The sequence below is a fragment of the Mauremys mutica genome, chromosome 1 (assembly GCF_020497125.1).
Source record: "Mauremys mutica isolate MM-2020 ecotype Southern chromosome 1, ASM2049712v1, whole genome shotgun sequence".
NCBI classification, from domain to species: domain Eukaryota; kingdom Metazoa; phylum Chordata; order Testudines; family Geoemydidae; genus Mauremys; species Mauremys mutica.
The window spans coordinates 44,586,754-44,610,697 of NC_059072.1; the positions used below are offsets into that span (position 1 = coordinate 44,586,754).

At 44.2% G+C, this 23,944-nt stretch overlaps 1 protein-coding gene across 3 annotated transcripts in view; it reads left to right on the forward strand.

The window, feature by feature from the left end:
* The window catches only part of FAM3C (FAM3 metabolism regulating signaling molecule C), a 75,938-nt gene that overhangs the window by 49,411 nt on the left and 2,583 nt on the right, over nucleotides 1-23,944 (forward strand). For 2 of the 3 annotated variants that reach the window (XM_045031519.1, XM_045031501.1), the window contains exon 10: nucleotides 259-2,097. In XM_045031519.1, the coding sequence (XP_044887454.1) occupies nucleotides 259-348 (90 nt within the window). In that variant the 3' untranslated portion in view covers nucleotides 349-2,097. Of the gene's footprint in view, nucleotides 1-258; nucleotides 2,098-23,944 lie in introns of those variants that run through there. The other variant, XM_045031510.1, reaches the window with a different exon arrangement.

The following is a 23,944-nucleotide window of genomic DNA, read 5'->3' on the forward strand; positions in this document are numbered from 1 at the left end:
CTATTGTGGTCATTGATTTTGTATTGTTCATGATTTGGATTAAGATTTAGGTTATATATAGATAAGGGAAAATAATTTATTTTGTCTCTAGTTCTGTCTCAGACCTACAGAGTAGCCTTTGCTAAAGGATGTATATGCATTTCTGGAGGGCATTTTTTTTATTATTATTATTAATCAGTGGTAGCCTAGCAATATTTATTATGGTAACAGGACAAATGGTTTTATTTTTAACAATGGATTCATGTTCTCTCTTTATAGCATATAAAGAACAACAAGGATACAAACAAATATGAAGGCTGGCCAGAAGTTGTTGAGATGGAAGGCTGTATCCCTCAGAAGCAAGATTAAAACACAGATTCAAAACAAAGAATGTGAGAGAAAATGCACTTTCTGCTATTATAAGGGAGAGGGCTATGAAGAAGATACTGTGTAATGTAAATATTTTTAAAGCATGCATCCATCTTGTCGGTGTGCGCATGAGCATTGACAGTTTGAATATCAGAATTATTTATTGCTAACGCATCTAGAAATTGTTTTGTAAATAGACCCAAATTAAAAAAGACAGTGAACCATTTCTAAACAGCGTTCCTCAAAGTGCACCATTTAGTTTGCCTATGGTAAATAATGATGTTAGATCTACTGACTAAGAAATTAAGTATCCAGTAAAGGATTGTCCTCTAACAATATAAATGTTGCTGTGAGTCCATAACCTTTGTGGAATATGTAGATTTTAGTGAGAAATTAAAGAGCTTTAACTTTTTTAGCCTCTGCCTTTTGATGGCAGCATCACTTTTTATTAAAGATCTGTTTGGTTAGTCTAGTACAAATGCTTTAGAATTTTGTTTTGCAGCCCCCCAAAAACCTAATAATCAACAAAACCAGCATACTTTATACAAAAGTGTAGATCAGCCATGAGAAGCACAATTACATTTTTATTTAAAAAAAAGTAAATTATATAAATACTTGTACATGATATTTAAAAAAAAAAAGCTTGAAAAGATTTGTATTTAACATGGAAATAGTGTTTACTTTGTAGAAGATACTTGGCTTAATAACAGTTCTATGACTTAATTGTTTTGTTTTTATTACAAACAAATAGGCAGGTCTGCCTATGGCTGTTAAGCAATAGTAACTAGCTGAATGATAGAGCTGTATGATGGAATGCCGTTCTGTTTTAATTCTAGTCCTAGGAGCAAGATTTCCCAGTGAGGAAAGCATGTTAGAAAATGGGCTGTATCCTCATAGGAATTTAGTATATGTAATTATTCACAATTTCACTACTACCTGTACTAGTTCTAATGTGAATCAAGATACTCAATCAGTACTTAGGATGGGATGTTACAGAGAGCACCACATTTTAAGATATGTATCAATTGGTATTGAAAAATTAGCTAACACTGTTATCTTCATCCCTTTCAGCAATGGATTTTAAAAAACTGGACCAAGTTAAAGTGGCCTTAAACCATAACTCATGTAAGAGTAAATGAAAAACCGAACATTTTCTGTAGAAATTATTTTTTTAAATCACTTATATTTTTTAGTAGGGCAGGCTTAGAACTTTTTTCTGAATACAAAGCGAGTACAGTGAAACTGACTATCCAGGCATTTACTGTACAGGAACTAGAGCAGAATTCTATTTAATCTCTTGGAGTTCTATTTACACTGTATGTTCTAGTATAAATGGTCAACATCTTTGAGCAGTACCATTAAAAAAAAAGTCAGGAACTGCAATATGAATCACAGAGAGCTATTCAGAATGCTATATAATCAGTATCTTCTGAGACCAGCTTAAAACATAATGCACTAAAATCTTTAAAGCAATATAGGGAATGATTACTTTGTTCAGAATAATATCCACCTCTAATACAGGAATGAGTAAGACTGGAATTTGAATTTTTTTCTATGTTTAACTAGCCTGCTATGTAATGTTTTTCCCTCTACTTTAATGTAGAACAGCAATAAATGCACCTTATACAGTGAAACCATTTGTAAAATATCATGCAAATTTTTAGTTCTTATTTGAGAGATATTACATCATACGTGTCAATACCATGTATATTTTTTTCATCAAATAAAGTAAAAATCCCCTCAATTCTATAAACTGGAAACTAACTTTATTTCACAATGTGAGATTAATCAAGAAAATGAATGTATAAGCTTTAGTGTTTAGGTAATGGCAAAATACATTTATGTTTGTACTGTGAATATTCTATTTGAAAGAATCTTGAAGATACAATACTTAGGGGTTTATATAGCTATATTAAAAAAAAATCCAGTTCGTATATGAATAATCTCTCTAGGCTATTGTCTTACTAGCCTGTGTAATACTATTCTGATATGAGTGCCAACAAAATGACATTCATACGGGGTGTGTCTACACTACAAACTTAAATCAACCTATGTTAGGTCAACGTACAGCCACCACAGTAATTACTGTGGTGGCTGATGTTCACACTACCTTTCTTTTGTTAGTGGTGCACATCCTTACCAGGAGCGCATCCACCGACTGAAGATGGGTAACCTGGGGAGCTGAGAGCTAGGGCTCATAGCTCCCTACCGGGAGCCCAGCGGCCCCTTCAGGCTTCTCGCCTCCTCGATGGGAGCAGATGGGCGAGGGAGCAGCTGCCCAGGCTTCTCATCTCCAGGCCAGTGGGGAGTCTGGAGGCAGCAGGGCTCTCAGCAATGAGCACAAGCAGCCACCTGGTTGGGAGTGGGAAGCCAATCTGTGGGGCAGCCAGGCTCTACCTAGAGCCCACCACGAGCCCCAGGCTTTCTTGTCAATTTCACGGCTCCAGCATGAAGCATGAAATTGACAAGAATGACAGCCAACTTAACGCAATGTCTACATGGACATTGCATTGCCCTAACTACACTGACATAAGCCCTATGCATCTCGTGGAGGTGCAGTTATGATGTTGGTGTAGTAGGGCACTTACATCGGCAGGACAAGGCTGCATTGTGTACCCTGACCTAATTAGGTTGACAGAAGCTGCCTTATGTCGACCTAATTCTATAACAGACCAATTCTTAGTTTTCATACTAAGTTGTCAAATATTACAATGATTGGATATATGTGCTGAATGTCGAAGGGTATACAAGAAACAGGTTTGTGTTCTAATCTGTGCTTTGTGGTTTGAGCCAAGTAATGCAATCTGCATACATTTTTTTAATACTATTATCATTCAGTCCTGAGGCAATAAGTGTTTCACAAGCTTCTGACAGTTCACACATGCAGGTAGGGAGCTGCTTGACTTTGATGGAATGATGAATTAACCCATCATGTGACTCCTAAAGAGAAGGTATTAAACAATTTGATGGTATTAAATGTAGAACTGCAAATTCTTCGAGAGATGTCCCTGTGGGTGCTCCACTCTAGGTGTCGGTGCGCCCCTGCGCCTTTGATCGGAGATTTCTGCAGCAGTACTCGTACCGGCCACGCATGCTCAGAGCCTGCCCCCCACTCTGAGTATACCTCTAGTGAGCATGCGTGGCCGGTTCCCTCAGTTCCTTCTCTACCGTCCCCGGCTTGAGACGGAGCTCAGCAGACTCCTTAAAGAATTTCTTTCCTCATCTTAAAATAACTTGTAGTTAGACAGTTTCTTGTTAGTTAGTGTTACTTACCCTTTTTTCTACTGTTAAAAAAAAAAAAAATTCTCAGCCACTTCAGATATGCCTGGCTCCACAGGTTTTAAGCGCTGCTCCTCCTGTAAGGACATTATCCCTCTCTCCGATGGACATTCACAGTGCATAAAATGTTTGGGGGAGACCCATATTCCCCAAAAATGTGCTCACTGCACTAAACTAAGCTTCAGAGCGAGAAAGGACAGGGAGCTAAAACTTAAACTTATTCTACTTCAAAAATCCTTAGGGTCCGCCTCAGACCCTGGCATGGACTCTGCCTCCGCTCACCGACACAGTTCTCCCACTTCTAAAAAGCAGAAGAAAGCAGCAAAACGAGGGCACCTTCTGTCAAATTCAAAAGAAGCCCTTAGACACAAACCTTCTCCGGTCAGATCCACAGTCTCCTTACAGCCTGAGCACTTTCGACGAGCCGGGCTCCTCCAGCACCGCGTTAAACCCGCCTGTGCTTTCGGCGGCAGCGCATAGCTCCGGTGCCGAGGCGACAGGCTTTCAGTTGCCTGCCTCGATTATGGCACCTATCGGCACCGCAACAAACGCGGTGCTGACATATCAGGACCCCCCTAAGCACCGCAGCCTGCTATTAATAGCGCGGCTCCGGCACCGGCATTAACAGCGCTACTTGGCACAGAGCCAAGACTTAGAACTCCAGTGCAAGCCTGGATTCGCTCACAGCAATTCTATCAGCCTTCACCTTCAGCTGCCTCAGTGCTGCTGTTTACCCAGTCAAGTGACCTCTTAGTGTCACCTACGCTGCAATCGCCCTTCCTTAAAGACTGCTTCTCCCTTATGAATGATTCAGGGTCTGAACAGCCTTCCTCCAGTGAGGAGTCTGAACTACAGGGTGATGTTTCAATGCAATCAGAATTCCATCCTCGGATTCCTGTCACTCGCGGGCACAGGAAAATTGTCTCAGACTATCCTCAAGACCCTGCCTCTTGGTGTGTTAACCCCTGGATGGCACCACCTATGCCTTTTCCACCACCATGGCAGTATTGGGCCCCATGGGCATCTTTCCTTCGGCAGCACACCCGCTATTCCAATTCAACGAGACGCGAATGTCCAAATGATATGACTCACTTGGCGGCACCCTCCCATTCTCAGGATCAATTAACTCCTGCTCCTGACCCAGTACCAACTGAAGTAATGCCTGAAGAAGCTTTACTTCCCTCCCCTCTAACGTCCTCAGACGATTTTTCGAAATTCCAGGATCTCTTTAAAAGGGTTGCCAGCGAGCTTAGAATCAATCTAGAGGAAGTACCGGACCAACAACATGAGTTAACGGACATCCTGCAACCCTCTTCTTCATCCAGACTGGCATTACCAATCAATGCAGCCCTTCTGGAACCTGCTAAGTCCATCTGGCAGGCTCCAGCCACAAGCCAGCCTACCTGCAAACAAGCAGACCGTAAATACTTCATTCCCTTTAAGGGCTCTGAATTCCTTTTCTCACATCCTGCGCCAAACTCACTGGTAGTGGACGCAGCCAATCAAAGGAACAAACAACAGTATTTCCGCCATACCCTAGCCAACAAGGAAGGCAAACGCTTAGACTTGCTGGGTCGCAAAGTGTATGCCTCTTCAACCTTACAATTTCGAATTGCCAATTATACCGCAGTTCTGGAAAAGTACAACCATAGAAACTATAACAAGTTCATGGACTTTATTGAACACATTCCAGATCAGAAGAAACAGTTTTCAGCTTTAGTTTCCGAGGGCCAAATCATATCACGCACAGCTCTTCAAGCAGCTCTGGATGCAGCCAATACCGCAGCAAGGTCCACCGCTATGGCGGTGGTCATGCGCCGAGGTTCATGGCTCTCCTCTTCCCTCTTTCCTCGCGAGGTTCAGAGCACCATAGAGGATCTCCCTTTTGATGGTGATAAACTGTCTGCTTCCACCACGAATGAGGTGCTTCACTCAATGAAGGACTCAAGGGCAACTCTTCGATCCTTAGGCATCCAAACCCCTACAACCAGAAGGCGACAGTACAGATATCAACCTTACCACCGTCCACACTACCCCCCATATACTCAGCATTTCCCAAGATCTCAGGATCAACAACAGCAACACCAACACCAGAGATTCAGATTCAGATACCAGCGTCGCCCCAATTCTTCCGGGATGCCCCAACTTCCTCCAACTAATAAGCAGATTTGAACTTTTGGGCGAGGGTCTCGTAAACATCGTCCCAACTTCAGCATATGCACAGCCTACAACTATCTTTGGACACCATCTACAGCCAATTTTGCACCAATGGCAGAATATTACCACCGACAATTGGGTTCTAGAGGTCATCACAACTGGGTATTCTATCCCTTTCCTCACCTTCCCCGTCCCTCTTCAGGGACCCCTCTCATGAGCTACACCTCCAGCAAGCAGTACAACATCTCCTTCCCCTTGGGGCTATCGAACTCGTGCCCAAATGCCACAAGGGGAAAGGGTTCTACTCCCATTATTTCTTAACAGAAAAGAAAACTGGAGGATGGCGACCAATCCTCGACCTCGGGGGGGCTCAACAAATTTATCAAAAAGCAAAAGTTCAAGATGGTTACTCTCACCACCATAATTCCAGCCCTGGAGCAGAGCAATTGGTTTTCGGCCCTCGACCTACAAGACACCTACTTTCACATCACTATCCACCCGGCCCACAGACGTTTTCTTCGTTTTACCCTTGGCTCAACGCATTTCCAATACAGAGTTCTACCCTTCGGCCTTTCCACTGCCCCCGAGTTTTCTCCAAGCTCCTAGTGGTAGTCACTGCCTACCTCAGGAAAAAAGGGGTCATAATATTCCCTTACCTCGATGATTGCCTCCTGAAGGCCTCCACGTTCGACGAGGCCCTCTGCTTCATACAACTCACCATCGATTGCTTCCAATTCCTGGGCCTGCAAATAAACAGAAGCAAATCCACATTAAGTTCTACCCAGCACCTCGAGTTTATAGGAGCGAGCCTCGACTCCACAACCAGGCTGGCATCTCTCCCACCCGACCGATTCAATATCATAAAACTGCTGGCTACGAGACTTCGCAACAGCCCCCGGGTCACTGCCCGAGACTGCCTCCAACTACTAGGACACATGGCCTCGTGCACCTTCATGGTCCAGAATGCACGTCTCTACATGAGGTGCTTCCAAGCTTGGCTGGCCACAGTTTACAAACCAAACGTGCACTCACTAAACAAACACCTGGCCATACCCTACCGAGTCAAAGACTCTCTCCTATGGTGGACAGTCCCCTACAACCTCTGCTCTGGAGCCCCTTCCTCCAGACCTCCCCAACTCTGATAATGGCGACCGATGCATCCCTCACTGGCTGGGGGGCCCACATCTCTCACCAAACAGTCCATGGGCTATGGTCTCCTTCCGAGACCTCCCTGCACATAAATGTTCTAGAACTTCGAGCTATACGGAATGCCTGCCGCTGCTTCCTTCCACTAATCAAGAATCAGCATGTACGCATAATGACAGACAACATTGCCTGCATGTTCTACGTAAACAGACAAGGAGGGGCTCGTTCCCACTCTCTTTGCTCAGAGGCCATAAAACTCTGGAATTGGTGCCTTGCGAACCACATCCGCATATCAGCTGCTTATCTCCCAGGAGTGATGAACACCACTGCCGACGAGTTAAGCAGGTGTTTCCCTTCGGAGCACGAATGGGAGATAGACGAGGGAATCATTTACAACATATTTCGCACTTGGGGTCACCCACCATAGGACTCCCTCGGAGACGCATTCATGATCCCATGGCACCGGGAATTACTTTATGCATTTCCCTCAATACCATTGCTCAACAGGGTCCTCATAAAGATACGAATGGACCTTGCTAGGGTGATCTTGATCACACCTTCATGGCCGAGACAACTGGGGTTCCCTTTCCTCACCAGAATGTCAATTCGACCACCGATCTCACTGCCTCTCATCCCGAATCTTTTATCACAGCAACACGGCCAGCTTCTTCACCCGAATCTCTCCATGCTTCATCTCAAAGCCTGGTACCTGCATGGTTCTCCCAACAAGAACTAGACTGTTCCGGCCAAGTTCAGAGAGTACTTCTACACAGCAGAACACAATCCACCCGTACCACCTATCTCCAAAAATGGAAACGATTTACAGAATAGTGTTCAACTAAACAACTGTCTCCTATCTCGGCACCTCTTCCCTGCATACTCGACTACCTATTGGACATTAAGCAATCCGGCCTTTCCTTCAGCTCCATCAGAGTCCACTTAGCTGCCATCACAACACATCATGGTACAGTTGACACTACCTCAGTCTTCGCTCATCCCATCACCAAGCGTTTCCTGAAGGGACTCCAAACCTTATATCCAGACATTAAGCCACCTACCCCTCCATGGGATCTTCACCTAGTATTGTCCTGTTTAACTCATCAACCCTTTGAGCCCTTAGCCACCTGCTCCCTCTTGCACCTCTCGATAAAAACAGCCTTTTTGGTGGCGATTACCTCTGCCAGACGGGCAGGCGAGGATAGCAGCCCTTATGGCAGATCCACCATATACGCTCTTCTTCAAGGACAAAGTTACTCTACGCCTACACCCAAAATTCCTTCCAAAAGTTCACGCTTCATTTCATATCAATGAACCAATACATCTACCAACTTTCTTTCCGAAACCACATGCAAACTCCTTCGAAGCCACAATGCACAGTTGATGTGCGCAGGGCCTTATCCTTCTATTTGGACAGAACCAAACCCTTCATAAACTCTCCTAGACTCTGTCTCCATTGCAGAGCGCTCCAAAAGCATGCCTATCTCTACCCAGAGACTTTCAAACTGGATCTCCGATTGCATACGACTCTATCAGATAAAAAATGTTACACCTCCAGCATTGATCAAAACACATTCCACTAGATCTGTATCTACCTCTGTAGCCTTCTTACGTAAAGTACCATTAACTGACATTTGTAGAGCAGCCACTTGGTCCTCCGAGCACACATTTGTCAAACATTATGCCCTTACTCAGGGTCCTCTCTCTGACACTCGATTAGGCAGGGCAGTATTATCTACTGCATTCCTGCCAGATCCGAAGTCCCTACCTCCTTGAGATACACTGCTTCGAAGTCACCTAGAGTGGAGCACTCACAGGGACATCTCTCTCGAAGAAGAAGAGGAGGTTACTCACCTTGTGCAGTAACTGACGTTCTTCGAGATGAGTGTCCGTGTGGGTGCTCCACTACCCACCCTCCTCCCCTCTACTTCGGAGTTGGGGTAGCCTCCGGTGTAGAGAAGGAACTGAGGGATCCGGCCGCGCATGCTCACTAGAGGTATACTCAGAGCAGGGGGCAGGCTCTGAGCATGCGTGGCTGGTACGAGTACTGCTGCAGAAATCTCCGATCAAAGGCGCAGGGGCACACCGACATCTAGAGTGGAGCACCCACAGGGACACTCATCTCAAAGAACGTCAGTTACTGCACAAGGTGAGTAACCTCCTCTTATCCCAATGCGAAGGAAAGATGGTAAGAATAGGAAGAGGCCAGTATGGCTCCATCAAGAGCATTTTAATTACCTGAAAACCAAAAAGGAATCCTACAAAAAGTAGAAATATGGATGAATTGCTGAGGAGTACAAAAGAATAGCGTAAGTATGTAGGGACAGAATCAGAAAGGGTAAATCACAAAATGAGTATTATACCTAGCAAGGGACATAAAAGGTAATAAGATGGCTTTTAAATTCATTAGGAGCAAGATGAAGGAAATTGTAGGTCCTCTACTTAGTGGGGGAGGAAAACTAATAATTGATGACATCAAGAAGGCAGAGATGTTTAATGCCTCTTTTGCTTCAGTCTTTACTAAAAAGGTTAATGGTGACCAGATCCTCAACATAATATTAACAAGAAAGGTGAAGGAGTTCAAGCCGAAATAGGGGAAGATCAGATTAAATAGTATTTAGATGTATTCAGGTAGGCAGAGCCTGATAGAAGTTCATCCTAGGTAATTTTGGAATCATTATCAACTATATCTGAGAACAGGTGAGGTTCCAGAGAACTGGCAAATGGCAAACATAGCACATAGCATACGGGGACAAAGAGGACCCTAGGGAATTCTACACTAGTCAGCCTAATTTTGATACCTGGAAAGATACTGGAAGAAATTATTAAACATTCTATTTGTAAGCACCTAGAGGATAATAGGCTTATAAAGAATTGCCAGCATGGATTTGTCAAGAACAAATCAAGCCAAACCAACCTAATCAGGCCCACATGCCATTCTAATAATGAAATTAGAGAAACGTGGCCTATATGAAATTAATGTAATGTGGGTGCACATCTGATTGAAAGACCATACTCAGTGGTTTGCTGTAAACTTTGAGGAGGTATATTTGTTATGAGAGGAGACTCAAAGAGCTTGGCTGGTTTAGCTTAACCAAAAGAAGGCCGAGGGGAGATATGATTGCTCTCTATAAATACATCAGAGAATAAATACCAGGGAGGGAGGGGAGTTATTTAAGTTAAGTACAAATGTGGACACAAGAACAAATGGATATAAACTGTCTATCTTAAACAACTTTAGGCATAAGAACGGCCATACTGAGTCAGACCAAAGGTCCCTCTAGCCCAGTATCCTATCTTCTGACAGTGGTCAATGCCAGGTGCCCCAAAGGGAATGAACAGAACAGGCATGAAATTAGATGAAGGTTTCCACCCATCAGAGGAGTGAAGTTTTGGAATGGCATTCCAAGGGGAGCCATGGAGGGCAAAAAACCTAAATGGCTTCAAGACTGAGCTTGATAAGTTTATGGAGAGGATGGTATGATGAGATGGGCTACATGCCATTGTAGGAAATCTGCAACTGCTAGTAGCAAATAACTCCAGTGGCTGGTGATGGGACACTAGATGGGGAGGGCTCTGAGTTACAACAGAATTCTTTCCCAGGTATCTGGCTGGTGAGTTGCCCACATGCTCAGAATCTAACTGATGTTCATATTTGTTGTCAGGAAGAAATTTTCTCCCTGGTCAGATTGGCAGAGACCCTGAGGATTTTTCACTTTTCTCTGCAGCATGGGGCATGGGTCACTTGCAGATTTAAACTAGTGTAAATGGTGGATTCTCTGTAACTTGAAGTCTTTAAATCATGACTTAAGGAATTCAGTAACTCCAGCAGAAATTAGGGGTTTATTACAGGAGTGGGTAGGTGAGGTTCTGTGGCCTGCAGTGTGCAGGAGGTCAGACTAGATCATTGGTCACCAAACATTTTACCTTGTGACCGCGCCCCCATTTTCCCCCCGCTGGCCAGGAGTGGGGCTGCAGCTCCGGGAGGGGGGCACGCAGATGGGTAAGTGGGCCGAGGCTGGGGCCACAGCTGGGGTGGGCTCAGAGCCCCAGGCATGGGTCTGGCAGCCTGGGGCCCCAGGCATGGGGCTGGCCAGCAGCTGGAGCTGGGGCCAGGAGCAGAGCTCAGTGACATTCCCTCCCTGCCCCTGTCCCGGGTCCCAGGTGGGCTCCCCAAATGTTCCTTGGCACCCCCCTAGGGGGGAATGCCCCACAGATTGGGGACCTCTGGACTAGATGATCATGATGGTCCCTTCTGACCTTAAAGTCTATGAATCTATATACTGGGGTCCTGCAGGGGTCAGTCTTGTGTCCAATACTAGTAAATATTTTCATTAACAACTTGGAGAGAATGCTTATAAAATCTGAGTGGAGAGGTTGCTAGCAGAATTAGACTTCATAACTTTGACAAATTAGAGAATTGGTCTGAAATAAACAAGGAAATTCTATAAAGACAAGCACAAAGTACTTCATTAGGAAGGAAAAATCAAATGCACAACTACAAAATGGGGAATAAGTGGCTCGGTGATAGTACTCTTGAAAAGGATCTGGAGGTTACAGTGGATCACAAATTGAATGAGTGTCGTCAATGTGATGCAGTAGCAAAGAAGCCTAATATAATTCTGGGATGTACTAAGAGTGTTATATCGGAGGCAATTGTCCAGCTCTGCTTGGCACTGGAGAGGCTTCAGCTGGAGATACTGTGTCCAATTCTGGGAGCCACACTTTGGGAAAGATGTGGACAAATTGGCGAGAGTCCAGAGGAGAGCAACGAAAGTGATAAGTCTTCAAATATGCTAAGAGCTGTTATGAAGAGGACAGTGATCAATTGTTCTTCATGTCCACTGAAGGTAGGACAAGAAGTAATGGGCTTAATCTGCAGCAAGAGAAATTAGAAAAATTGTCCTAATATGTAACTAACTATACGGATAGTTAAGCACTGGAATAGGCTTTCAAGGGAGTTTGTGGAATCCCTATCATTTGATTAAAAACAAGTTAGACAAACACCTGTCAGGGATCGTCTGTTTACTTGGTCCTGCCTCAACACTGGGGACTGGACTTGACCCCTCAAGGTTCCTTCCATCCCTACATTTCTATGATTCTGTGTAGCAATTTTTCAGTTTTGGTTCAGCATGTGAAACTACCCTGCCCTGCTTGAATTCTGTGCATCAGGTCATTGGAATATCTGCAGCAGGTTGTTTTAGTAACTCCTCATTGAGCAAGGCCCTGTCGCAGAATTGCATCAGGGACTCCAATGTGGGTAGGTGTCTCAATCGCTAGCATACCAAAGTGTCATTGTGTACATCAGTGTTCCCTAGGGAGTGGGGTGCATTTCCCTGTTGGTGAGTGAGGGGACTAGCTGAGGGCTGTGTAAATATTCTCCTCCGTGGCTCATAATGTCAGCTTTGATTAAAAATTAAAACTTAACTGCTTTGGTTGCACAACAAAACAAAACAAAAGATAGAGCAAATGTAACTGATATGGAGACATCTGCATGAGTTTGCAAAGAGCCTGAAACTATAGCTCTGAGGTATGAGCTGGCTCATTTCAGTGGTAGCTAACTCAGATGATATTTTGTCAGAATTAACTATTTTACTGTTAATCCAGGCATGAAAGAAAGGATGTTTCCTCTTATGAAGATCTACACTAGCATTTCCCAATACGAGGCATGAAGGACTAACTGGGGGGGTGGAGAAGAGGGCAGACAGGAAACTGTTAAAGGCCTACACATGTTAACATCTACAACATGTTGAAGGGGAATGTGTCTGGTTTCAATTTCCCAAAGGGATGCTCACCCTTGATCTAATCCAACCAAGGAGTCCTGCATCACAAATCAAAGTGCTACTGCCACTCCTAGTTTCTTACCCTGCTACTTAGTGTGGTTACTGAGCTTTTCACATACTGTAAAGACAAGCGGGGCTGCCCAGAGGATTCAGGGGGCCTGGGGCAAAGCGGGGGAGCTGCGGCACTTGTACTATTCTGGTGGCAGTCCGGGTCTTCGGCGGCAGGAGGCCTTTCAATTGCTCCACATCTTCAGCAGCACTGAAGGGCCCCCTGCTGCCAAAATGCCGTCAAAGACCCGGACTGCCGCCGGGCCAGGGCTCACAGGACCCCTGCAGGGCCCAGGGCCTGGGGCAAATTGCCCCACTTGCCCCCCCCACCCCGGGCGGCCCTGAAGACAAGACAGCCTGATGTGGTCAGAGGGGTGGTTGTGAGAGCCTTCTGCCTGTTTCCAGTGCTTTTTCCCACCTAAGTCTGTGTTGCACAGAACAAGTGATCTTGACTATCTGTCTCCTGATAGCGAATTTTGAAAAGCTGCTACTAACTGTGGTTGTCCAGCTTAATACCCCCTTACAAGTCTTAAGTAAGCACGCAAGTAGAGAACCCTTGAAAATACAGCCCTTGGTTTCTTAGCATGTGCATAATGGTTACAAGTACAGTTGTGATTTCTCAGAAGTAGTGTGTGTGTTAGGAACAAATGTTTAAAAGAACAAATTAAATAAATGTAAAAAAATGAAGCCAGCACTTTTTGGGAAAAGGGAAGAAAAACCAAAATAATGTCACTACTTAGGAATGTGAGGACTGGTATCAGTGGCTTGAGTCAGGCATAGTGCAGGTTGTGAGGGTTGTATGTATAGTCCCATCAACGTACTTCATTCCTGACCTGCAGCATTCCTGCTAGTTCAGTCCTGGGCCTGTCTTGAGTAGAAACTTGGCAGCTGGTACTGTCCCTTATCTAGTTTTCCCTGCCTACACCTTCCCTTCTTGCAGACCCCTGTCAAAACACGCTTCTTCCAAAAAATCTGTTGATGCTAGTCCTCCCATTGGACTAATGTTATGAAACTACATTGTTAATCTAGCAATAAACTCTGTGGGACAGAGAACTTGGACCAGAACCGTGGCCCTGTTCTGCTTGGTTTGTACCATTTTGTCAGCACAAGTTAGCCATAAAACCCGTGGAGATGAACAGCTGAGGATTCCCTTTGTGTTAGGGAAATCTCAGCTAGCTCTGCATCATCCCCCTGCCCTGATTGCTGGTATAGGGAGTCTGGCTGGGGAAGAGAGAGATGTGCTGCTGCACTGCAATGTATCCATGATCCTCAGTTGATGGAATACACACTTGGGCCATGGGCAGCATAACATAAGAGCAGCTCTGATGCTGCTCCAAGTAATGCTAGAAGCCAGGATGGCCCTCAGTTACTCCCTGGATCAGTGAGTTGTTTTAAAGCCACTTAGATCCACAGCTGAGGTGGGCAAGGGGCAAATTCATTGATTTGTATCTTTCCGTGAAGTGCTTAATACACAGGTGGCATTATGCAAATAATTCTTTGTCTTAACTTGTGTGTAGAGCATTAGTAAAGGACATAGTTAAACATGGTCTCCACTTTTCTTCGTGTTATGTAGAATCAAAAATATGCCTGTTTAACTTTAATAATAAATACTATAACATAAATGAAGAGGTGAAGAATTGGTGTAGAGCACTCAATGTAATATAAGAACCGCCATAGTGGATCAGACCAATGGTCAATTTAGCTCAGTATCTTGTCTTCCAACAGTGGCCAATGCAGATGCTTCAGAGTGAATGAACAGAACAGGGCAATTATTGAGTCATCCAGTCCCAGCATCTGGCAGTCAGAGGCTAGGAATACTGAAAGCATGGGGTTGCATCCCTGACCATCTTGGCTAATAGCCATTGATGGACCTATCATCCATGAATTTAGCAAAAAAAAAAAAATTAACACATTTATACTTTCGGCCTTCACAACATCATCCGCTGGCAATGAGTTCCACAGGTTGAGGAAATAATTACTTTTGTTTGTTTTAAACCTGCCTATTTCATCAGGTTACTCCTAGTTCTTGTGTAGGGGAAAATAACACTTCTTTATTCACTTTCTCCACATCATTCATGTTTCTATGACCTCTATCATATCCTCCCTTAGTTGTTTCTTTTCCCAAGATGAACAGCCCTAGTCTTTTTAATCTCTCAGATGGAAGCTGCTCCATAATCTTAGTCATTTTTGCTGCCCTTCTCTGCACCTTTTCCAATTCTAATGTATCTTTTTTGAGATGGGATGACCAGAACTGCATGCCGTATTCAAGGTGTGGGTGTACTATGACTTTATATAGTGGCATTCTGATATTTACTGTCGTATCTATCCCTTTCCTAATGGTTCCTAACAGTCTGTTAGCTTTTTGGACTGCCGCTACACATTGAGCAGATTGAGTCAGAGAACTATCCACAATAACTCCAAGATCTTTCCTGAGTGGTAACAGCTAATTTAGACCCCATCATTTTGCATGTGTAGTTGGGAATATGCCTTCCAATGTGCATTACTTTGTATTTAACAATATTGAATGTCATCTGCCCTTTTGTTGCCCAGTCACCCAGTTTTTTGAGATCCCTTTGTAACTCTTCACAGTCTGCTTTGGAATTAACTCTTGAGTTGTTTTGTATTATCTGCAAACTTTGCCACTTCTCTGTTTACCCCTTTTTTCAGATCATTTATGAATATGTTGCCCAGCACTGGCCCCAGTACAGATCCTTGGGGAACCCCAGTATTAACCTTTCTCCATTGTGAAAACTGATCATGTATTCCTACTCTTTGTTTCCTGTCTTTTAAACAATTACTGATCCATGAGAGTAATATCTGCAGCAATATCATTTCACTGTCATCCCTGTGGGATGACACCAGCTTGGCTACTTAAGGGCCCAATCCTGCTCCCATTGAAGTCAATAGCAGATTTTATATTCAGATTTTGGTAGGAGCAGAATTGGACCATAACTGCAGCTAGGGTGACCGGACAGCAAGTGTGAAAAATCGGGATGGGGTGGGGGGGTAATAGGAGCCTATATAAGAAAAAGGACCCAAAAATCAAGACTGTCCCTATAAAACTGGGACATCTGGTCACCCTAACTGCAACACTAATCAATTGCTTAGGTCAAGAAGTGAAGAATGCTGTATCCAACTGAAATTTCAGGGTCATTTAGACAGGTAAAATTTTATTATCCAAACTAATGCAGGGGCAATGTCACTATTTGGCCAAAGTACCCTGGGATCTTTAATGACTGTAAGTAATTAGGACCTCTGTTGTACATCTCCAATAGCATATTGCCTCTTAGTACTAAAATAAAGCACTAGTGGGGTGTTGAGTAAAAGGAAGCAGTGCTAACCACTGAACTGCCAACACTTTCCATGGTAGCTGGGTTTTTGTGGGAAATCTATCCTCGCACTCACAGCTTTAACTTCTGAGCGCCAATGAGACCACCGTGGGAGATATGATTTTAAATAACAGTGGGCTACCACAAAACATTTGTTAGCGCATTGCTAATTCATGATAGTCAATACGTCCATTCAATAAATGGACTTTAGATTATTTTTGTCTACAACACTTGAATCAAGGTTTCTGTTCTTGCAGACAATGATTCAAAACACTGGGTCAGGAGTCACTAACAGCATGTCACATGCTATAGCATTACCAATCTTCTTACCCTTGATCGAATGGAATCTCAAGAAGTGCACAAAGACTGTGAAGCTCCAAAACCAGTTTGCACTAAACTAAGGACTGGTCTACACTACGGGGGGAAATTGATCTAAGATACGCAACTTCAGCTACGTGAATAACGTAGCTGAAGTCGAAGTATCTTAGATCAAATTACCTACCGTCCTCACGGCGCGGGATTGACGTCCGGGGCTCCCCATGTCGACTCCGCTACCGCCATTCGGGTTGGTGGAGTTCCGGAGTCGACAGGAGCTCATTCGGGGATCGATATATTGCGTCTAGATGAGATGCGATATATCGATCCCCGAGAAATCGATTGCTACCCGCCGATACGGCGGGTAGTGAAGACGTACCCTAAGTTACTTTGTTCTTTAAGCGCTTGTCTTCACTGCTTAAAAAGGTGTGTTTCTTACCTCAGGTAACTAACGGACATGAGCTATTCCAAGGTAAAAAAATGAACCCTTTTTAGCAGTGAAGATAAGGCCTAAATTAGAGGTAACTCGTTAATTTGCAGTAATTGGTGTAATCACGGATGACTCACAAGTCAAAAAAATCAAAACATACACAATCCCACATCAATAAATTCCAAATTGCAATTAGACAATGTCTTAAAGTTATGCTCTTCTATGCAGAACTTTTTAATGATGATAGATAAATAAATTCTCTAACAATGCATTTGCCCTTTAAGATGTTGTCTGGGACAAAATTTACCCACTGTGTTACATTTCAGTGGTTCTCCAGTTTCTCAGCTGATAGTGTGCAGGCTTTCTTTCAGGGGCGAAAGGGATATTATTTCAGTCATGGATCTGTTTCTTTGCTGTTGACAGGGGGTACAATGTACCCTTCAGCACAAAAGGAAATTAACAATGTAACCTTGGGGATTATCATTTTTTTTAGCCTGTAGTTTAAAGTTTCTAGTCTCGGCTGTAGAAAACAGAAGTGATCATAAGACATTTCATTCTGCCTCTCAATGAGACACGAATTTTCAGAGCTCTAGGAAAGAGGTTACAAAAATACTTCCCAATAGTAAGTTTCAACTTTTTTTTTTAAATTAAAAACAATTTGAACCACACATATTACAAGTTTGATTGTACCAAACTATGTTTGATTTAAGCAATAACATGGGCGAGTGCACAGCTGTTTAACAGTTACGTTGCCTGGTTGTAAACACACGAGTTAGAAAAATGGCCAAACTACAAGACAGATTCTGATCTTGTGTGTGTGTGTGATGGAATATTCTACCTTGCTAGTGCCCTCAAGATCAATAGCAGATTTCCCAAGATACGTGGCACTATATGTCCTGTAGCTATAATAAATATCTGGACCTACATCCAGTTGTTCAATTAGTGTACTAAGGGCTTGTATATGTGGTGCATTAGTGCTCACCAGCTGAGGTGTCTCTCTCACCAACTGTCCTCACACCCCCTGCTGGTGTGCACTAGAAATTCCCTAGTGGATGCTGACTTAGTGCTGTTTGATTTGAAACAGGATTATGTCAGTGCACACTAGGGAATTTGTAATATGCACTAGAAGGGTCCACATGAACAGTTAGTATGTACCATTCTGGTGTGCACTAGAATTTGCACCCAAGCTGATGCTCACTAATGTACCATGTAGACAAGCCCTAAATTAGTTGTGGGTTTTTTAAAAGCTTAGTAACTTTTGCCATTGTTTATTACATCCTATTGTTTAGCAATCTAGCTAAAAGAGACCATTTTAGCTACTGTACATCAGGAACGGTGCATTTAGATTAAGTTTTTGAATCCTGATTCCAGTCCCATCTACGGTGATCACAAATCACTGAGATAGCTGCAAAATGAATTGCAGTGTCACATTCCAGATCTTCTACCATATTTTCAATCCTACTAAACTGGCACATTGGTAAAGGGACTGATTCTGTCCTCTGTGCTAGTGGAAACATGAGTTAGTCCACAGAAGTTAGTAGAACTACACAGAAGTTAAACTAGTGTGACAACAACTCAGACCAGGGTCAGATATATTTCAGCATTAGTTATCTGAAATTAATGTTGTAATTAGACTTTATAGACACCACTCACTTCAATGGAGTTACACCAGCAATGAATTAGCCACCTGTCTGTAGAAGAAACACAACTGCCTTCCAGAAATATGAATCATGAGAGTCCACATTTAAGAAATGCATTTCCAGAGTTGGTTACGTTACTATTGCTTGTTTTTAAAAATTACTGGAGGCTAGAGTGGGGATCGCTTTCTTATTGCTGATGCTGTGGTCAATATTAAAATGCCAGAAGTTACCATACAGTCGTAATTGATAAACCACAATTTTCTTCTTTGAGTACTGTCCCCTATGGGTAATCACTGTGGCTGGAGTGGTGCTCTGTGAGTCCGGGAGCAGAAATTCTTCAATAGCAGTGTCTGCTGGTCTGAACTGTGCATTATGCTTCCTTGTGCTTCAAACCAAAGGCATAAGTGGTGACACGGACTGACTACGCTCTTCAGTTCCTCTTTTACTGCTTGTGGTCCATGACAGAATTCTCCTGTGCCTGTATTCCCTTCTTCCATTTGATGCTTACATGTAAATAGTTATTTCCTTTTAGATAGTTTGCATGAGTCTAGTTTAGTTAGAAGTGTTGTGTGTGTCAGTGTCAGTGTCATTCCTCACCTTGTATTTTCCCACCTCTGGGGCCTTATGCCCAGGGTTCTGGGCTTCAAATTTTGCCTCACCTGCCCCTGGGTCTTCCAGGTGAGCGACCTTCACAACACGTGCCTCTGCCGCTTAGGGTAGGCACACATCCCATCTAAGTGTGGGATTTGCCACTCCTTTCCTTCTCACGCTAGGCAAGCTTGGGCGTTCCAGTTCTGCCAACACTTCATGGAGCTAGCCTTGAGGCCCAAGATCAGATCCAGGCGATCAGCTAAACCTTGAGCATGTGGGCAAGACTCATGGTTACACTTACTGCCATAATCCCATTGCTGCACAAACACGAGTGTGTTGCTCATCATCTGAAAAAACCCACACAGATATAAACCCAGCCCCCAGGAGATTTATGCACTTCATGGTGGGCATAGACCACTTCCAATCCCAAGTACTCCCCTTTGGACTATCAACCACACCCAGGATATTTACAAAATTCATGGCAGTGGTGGTAGTCCACTTCCACAGAATCACTATCACATATTTCCCTACCTCAACGACTAGCTCCTCAAGGGTTAGTCCCACCACAATGTACAGATGACAATGACCACCCAACTGAACCTGTGCCAATCCTTGGGGTTTCAGGTAAATCCAGGAAAGTCCGCTTAACATCTCCAGGGACTATAGTGTTTACTGGAGCAGTCCTGGACTCAACCACAGCCAAAGCATACTTATTACTGGACAGGTTTCTAGCTTCAGAGGACCTCAGTGCTCAAATCCACCTCATCACTCAGACAACAGTTTGTTTTGCCTGATGCTGTTGGGGTACAAGGTGGTGTGCACCTATGTGACCTCATTCACCAGCTTGCACCTGCATAGCATTCAGACCTGGTTAAAATCAGTTTATATTCCACGCAAGGACTCCATAAAGAAGGTCTCCCTCCTGTGTCCAATTTGAGTGTCTCTCGCATGGTGGGAAGAGAGGAATGATGCATGTAGCTATTACCTTCACTTCCTCTCTTCTCACCAAGACACTCCTTTTCAATGTGTGTCTCCTGAGTTGGGGAGCATACCTGGATGATCACATAACCCAAGGCTCTACTCTTTGTTGGTCCAACAAATCTTCCAACAATGAGGGTACCCATCCTGGGACCTTTTTGCCACCCAAGAAAACATGGAATGCCGAGCTTATTGCTCTAGTAATGGCCAGGGTCCAGACTCCAGAGGGAAAGCCTTCCTACTCCTATTTTCAGAAGTGTTAATGTATTTCTTTCTTCCCATTCCCATCATACCTTGTGTTCACTAGAAAATACCCAGTAATTCTAATAGCACCATAGTGGCTGTGGCTGTTTCATAGAATCGTAGAATATCACGGTTGGAAGGGACCTCAGGAGGTCATCTAGTCCAACCCCATGCTTAAAGCAGGACCAATTCCCAACTAAATCATCCCAGCCAGGGCTTTGTCAAGCCTGACCTTAAAAATCTCTAAGGAAGGAGATTCCACCATCTCCCTAGGTAACCCATTCCAGTGTTTCACCACTCTCTGAGTGAAAAAGTTTCTCCTAATATCCAACCTAAACCTCCCCCACTGCAACTTGAGACCATTACTCCTTGATCTGTCATCTGCTACCACTGAGAACAGTTTAGATCCATCCTCTTTGGAACCCCCTTTCAGGTAGTTGAAAGCAGCTATCAAATCCCCCCTCATTGTTTGGTTCACCATAGCCCTGCAATTGACCACCTGCAGTCATTTCCCACATTATTGTCTCAGAATGGGGGACAGAACCAACCATCCCAACCTGACTTCTTTTCAATTGACAGCTGGGTTTTGGTTGGGGAACAGACTTAAAATGAACCTGTTCAAAAACAGCACAATCCATCTTGCTTAATAGTACAAACCCTTTAACATGTCTTAGGTGACAGGGGGAAATGCTTCCACTTAGCAAACCTTTCTCCAGAAGAGCCAGAACTTCCCTATCACTTTGATTACCTCCTCTCTCTAAAAACACCAGGACTTACAGTCAGCTTATTGAGCGTGCATCTCACAACTATCAGCACATTTGCACCTTCCTATAGAGAGCTACTATTTTCACTCATCCCACAAAAGCATTGCTAGAACTTTTCATCTGGTGTCTCAACCTACACCACCCTGGAATCTGAACTAGCAGCACTTATGCGGCCACCCTTTGAGCCCTTGGCTTCATGCTCCTTCCTGTATTTATCAATGAAACTAGCTTTTTGACAGCCATTACTTTAGCTTGGAGAGTAGGTGAGCTTGGTGCTCTCATGGCAGAGCCACCTTATACTGTCTTTCATACAGACAGTGTCCTGATTATATCCGACTTCTGTTCCTAAGGTCCCAGCAGACTTCATCTGAATTACATGGTTCATCTGCCTATATTTTACCCAAAGTCCCACCACACTAGAGACAACAGGAGATTACGCTGTCTAGATGTTCTAAGGACCCTGGCTTTTTGATAATCTTGACTGCTCACTTCATTTGCCAAAAGAATGAAGGGTGAGGCCCTATCTTCTCAGAGACTCTCAAGGTGGATCTCTGGGTGTATCTTCCTCTGCTAGTAGTTCACAGCAACTCCTCCTAATAAGAACATAAGAATGGCCGTACTGGTCAGACACCTGGTGTGAGAACTCACTCAACTAGGGCACAGGCTGCCGCAGTAGCATCACTGCAAGGGGTCCCTCTTTCTGAAATCTGCAGAGCAGTCACTTGGAGCTCAGCAGATGGTGCAACCTTTGGTTCAGTAATCCTGCAGACTGTGGTTCCATGTACCTCCACGCACACCCCTCCTAAATAAGCACTGCCTAGGAACCACCCACAGTGAGTACTCATAGGGACCAGCATTTGAAGAAAGGAAAGTTACTTACCTTATAGTAACTGGAATTTTTCCAGATTTGTGATCCCTGTGGGTATTCACAACCCACCTTCTTTCCCCTCTGCTCTGGATCCTCACATGCAGGGCCGGCTTTAGCAAGTGTGGGGCCCAATTCCTGGGGGCGGGGCTTGTGCTCACCGAGCGGCGCTCCCAGTCTTCAGCAGCACTTTTGATTGCCGGCTAGGGGAGGGGAGCCGAGGGGCTTGCCGCGCTCCGGACAGGGTCGCGGGCCGTGGGGCTGCCATGCTCCGACCGGAGCTCCAGCTGGGAGAGCAGGGCCGCGGGGCTTGCCGTGCTCCGGCCGGGGCCGTGGGGCCGCTGCGCTCCAGTCGGAGCTCCAGTCAGGGTTGTGGGGCCGCCACGCTCCGGCCGGAGTTCCAGCCGGGAGAGCAGGGCCGTGGGGCTTGCTGTGCTCCGGCTGCCACTCTGGACAGGGGAGGAGGGCTGCTGAAGACCCCAGTGGAGTGGACTGCTGCCGGGGTGAGTAAAAAAATTTTAAAAAGCGCCTAAGGCGCGGGGCCCTCTTAAGTGCAGGGCCTGATTCCGGGGAATTGGCCTAAAGCCAGCCCTGCTCACATGATTTGTTGTAGAGTAGGAAATGAAGGGGCAGTGGGTCCACTTCTTCACTTATGCCCTCAGTTCACAGCACAAGGAGGTGCAGACCAACCGATGCTGCTGTTGAAGAATTTCTGATCCCGAGCGCACATGCACCCATTCTAAATACCTACAGGGACCACACATCTCCAAGAACTCGTTACTATAAAGTAAGTAACCTTCCTTTTCCCAATAGCTGGAATAGGAAACAACTGCAGGATCGAGCACTGGACAGGGGCTCAGGAGACCTGGGTTCTAGTCCCAGAACTGCTACTGCCCTGCTGGATGACCTTGGCCAAGTCACTTTGCCTTTCCATGCTTCTCTATGTGTAAAATAGGATGAATGGTACCAATTTTCTTTGTAAAGCACGTTGAGATCTACAGATGAAAAGTGCTATATTTGAGCTAGGTATTTAATATTAACAGAGCCATCTTTCTTAGCAAATATTGTTGCTACAGTGCTCGCTGCCAATGAGTCATTTATAACTTTTAAAAGTGTGACACAAACATCCTAGGCTGAGATTTCCAAAGAAGTCATGTAACCAACTCCTAATGAAAATCTATGGAAGCTGGGCACTTGACACTCATATAGGCCTTTCAATATCTCAGTCCTAATATGTATCCTTTTGACTATGTCCTCTGACTGGCCCACACTGACTTTTGCTCTTTACCTACAATTTGTTATTCCTACATATATCTGTAGTATTCACTATGCATCCTGCAATATAGGCAATGCACTAGAAAGTGCTGCCCAGTACAGAACAATTTGGCCAGTAAGAGAGAGAATTTCCATAGCTATATATTGTTTCCTTTAGTGAGAGATCTCCATCCAAGAGGTAGTTTTCTATAGCTATCACTGTCCACAGAGACTGGTAAGTTACACAATCAGCATGCAAACAAAATGTGTAACTTAGTGTAACTTCGCTGACTTTGACAGAATTGTTCCCAGAATGAATTTAGCCCAATCATGCTTAAACTTCTCTCCCTAAAATACCAGCCCCTGGTTTCTTTGAATTCAAACTGGCATAAATAATTAACATAGTTTGAGTTTAAAGAAGAGGTCATAATTATTCTTTGTTTGGAAAAAATGGACCTGTGGCATTCTTCACAGCTTTGCTACTTTTCACAAATTGCTGCTCCATGCTTACAAAGATGACAGAGGGAAGGAACATGATTGAGATAAGCAGCTTCTCCCATGTAATGTACGAGATGGCGTATCTCTTTCTACTATCCCTTCTTTAATCCAATTTAGATTTGGGGAAAATCTATTCTTTAAGGAGAAATTATATATTCTGCCGCTCTATGGTAACAGGAGTACTGTAATTCCATATTTTATAAATTATAGTTTCCAGTCATTATGCAGGAAAAACTCCCATGATGGAATCTCTGTCACTGGTGGTTTGTAAGATAAACA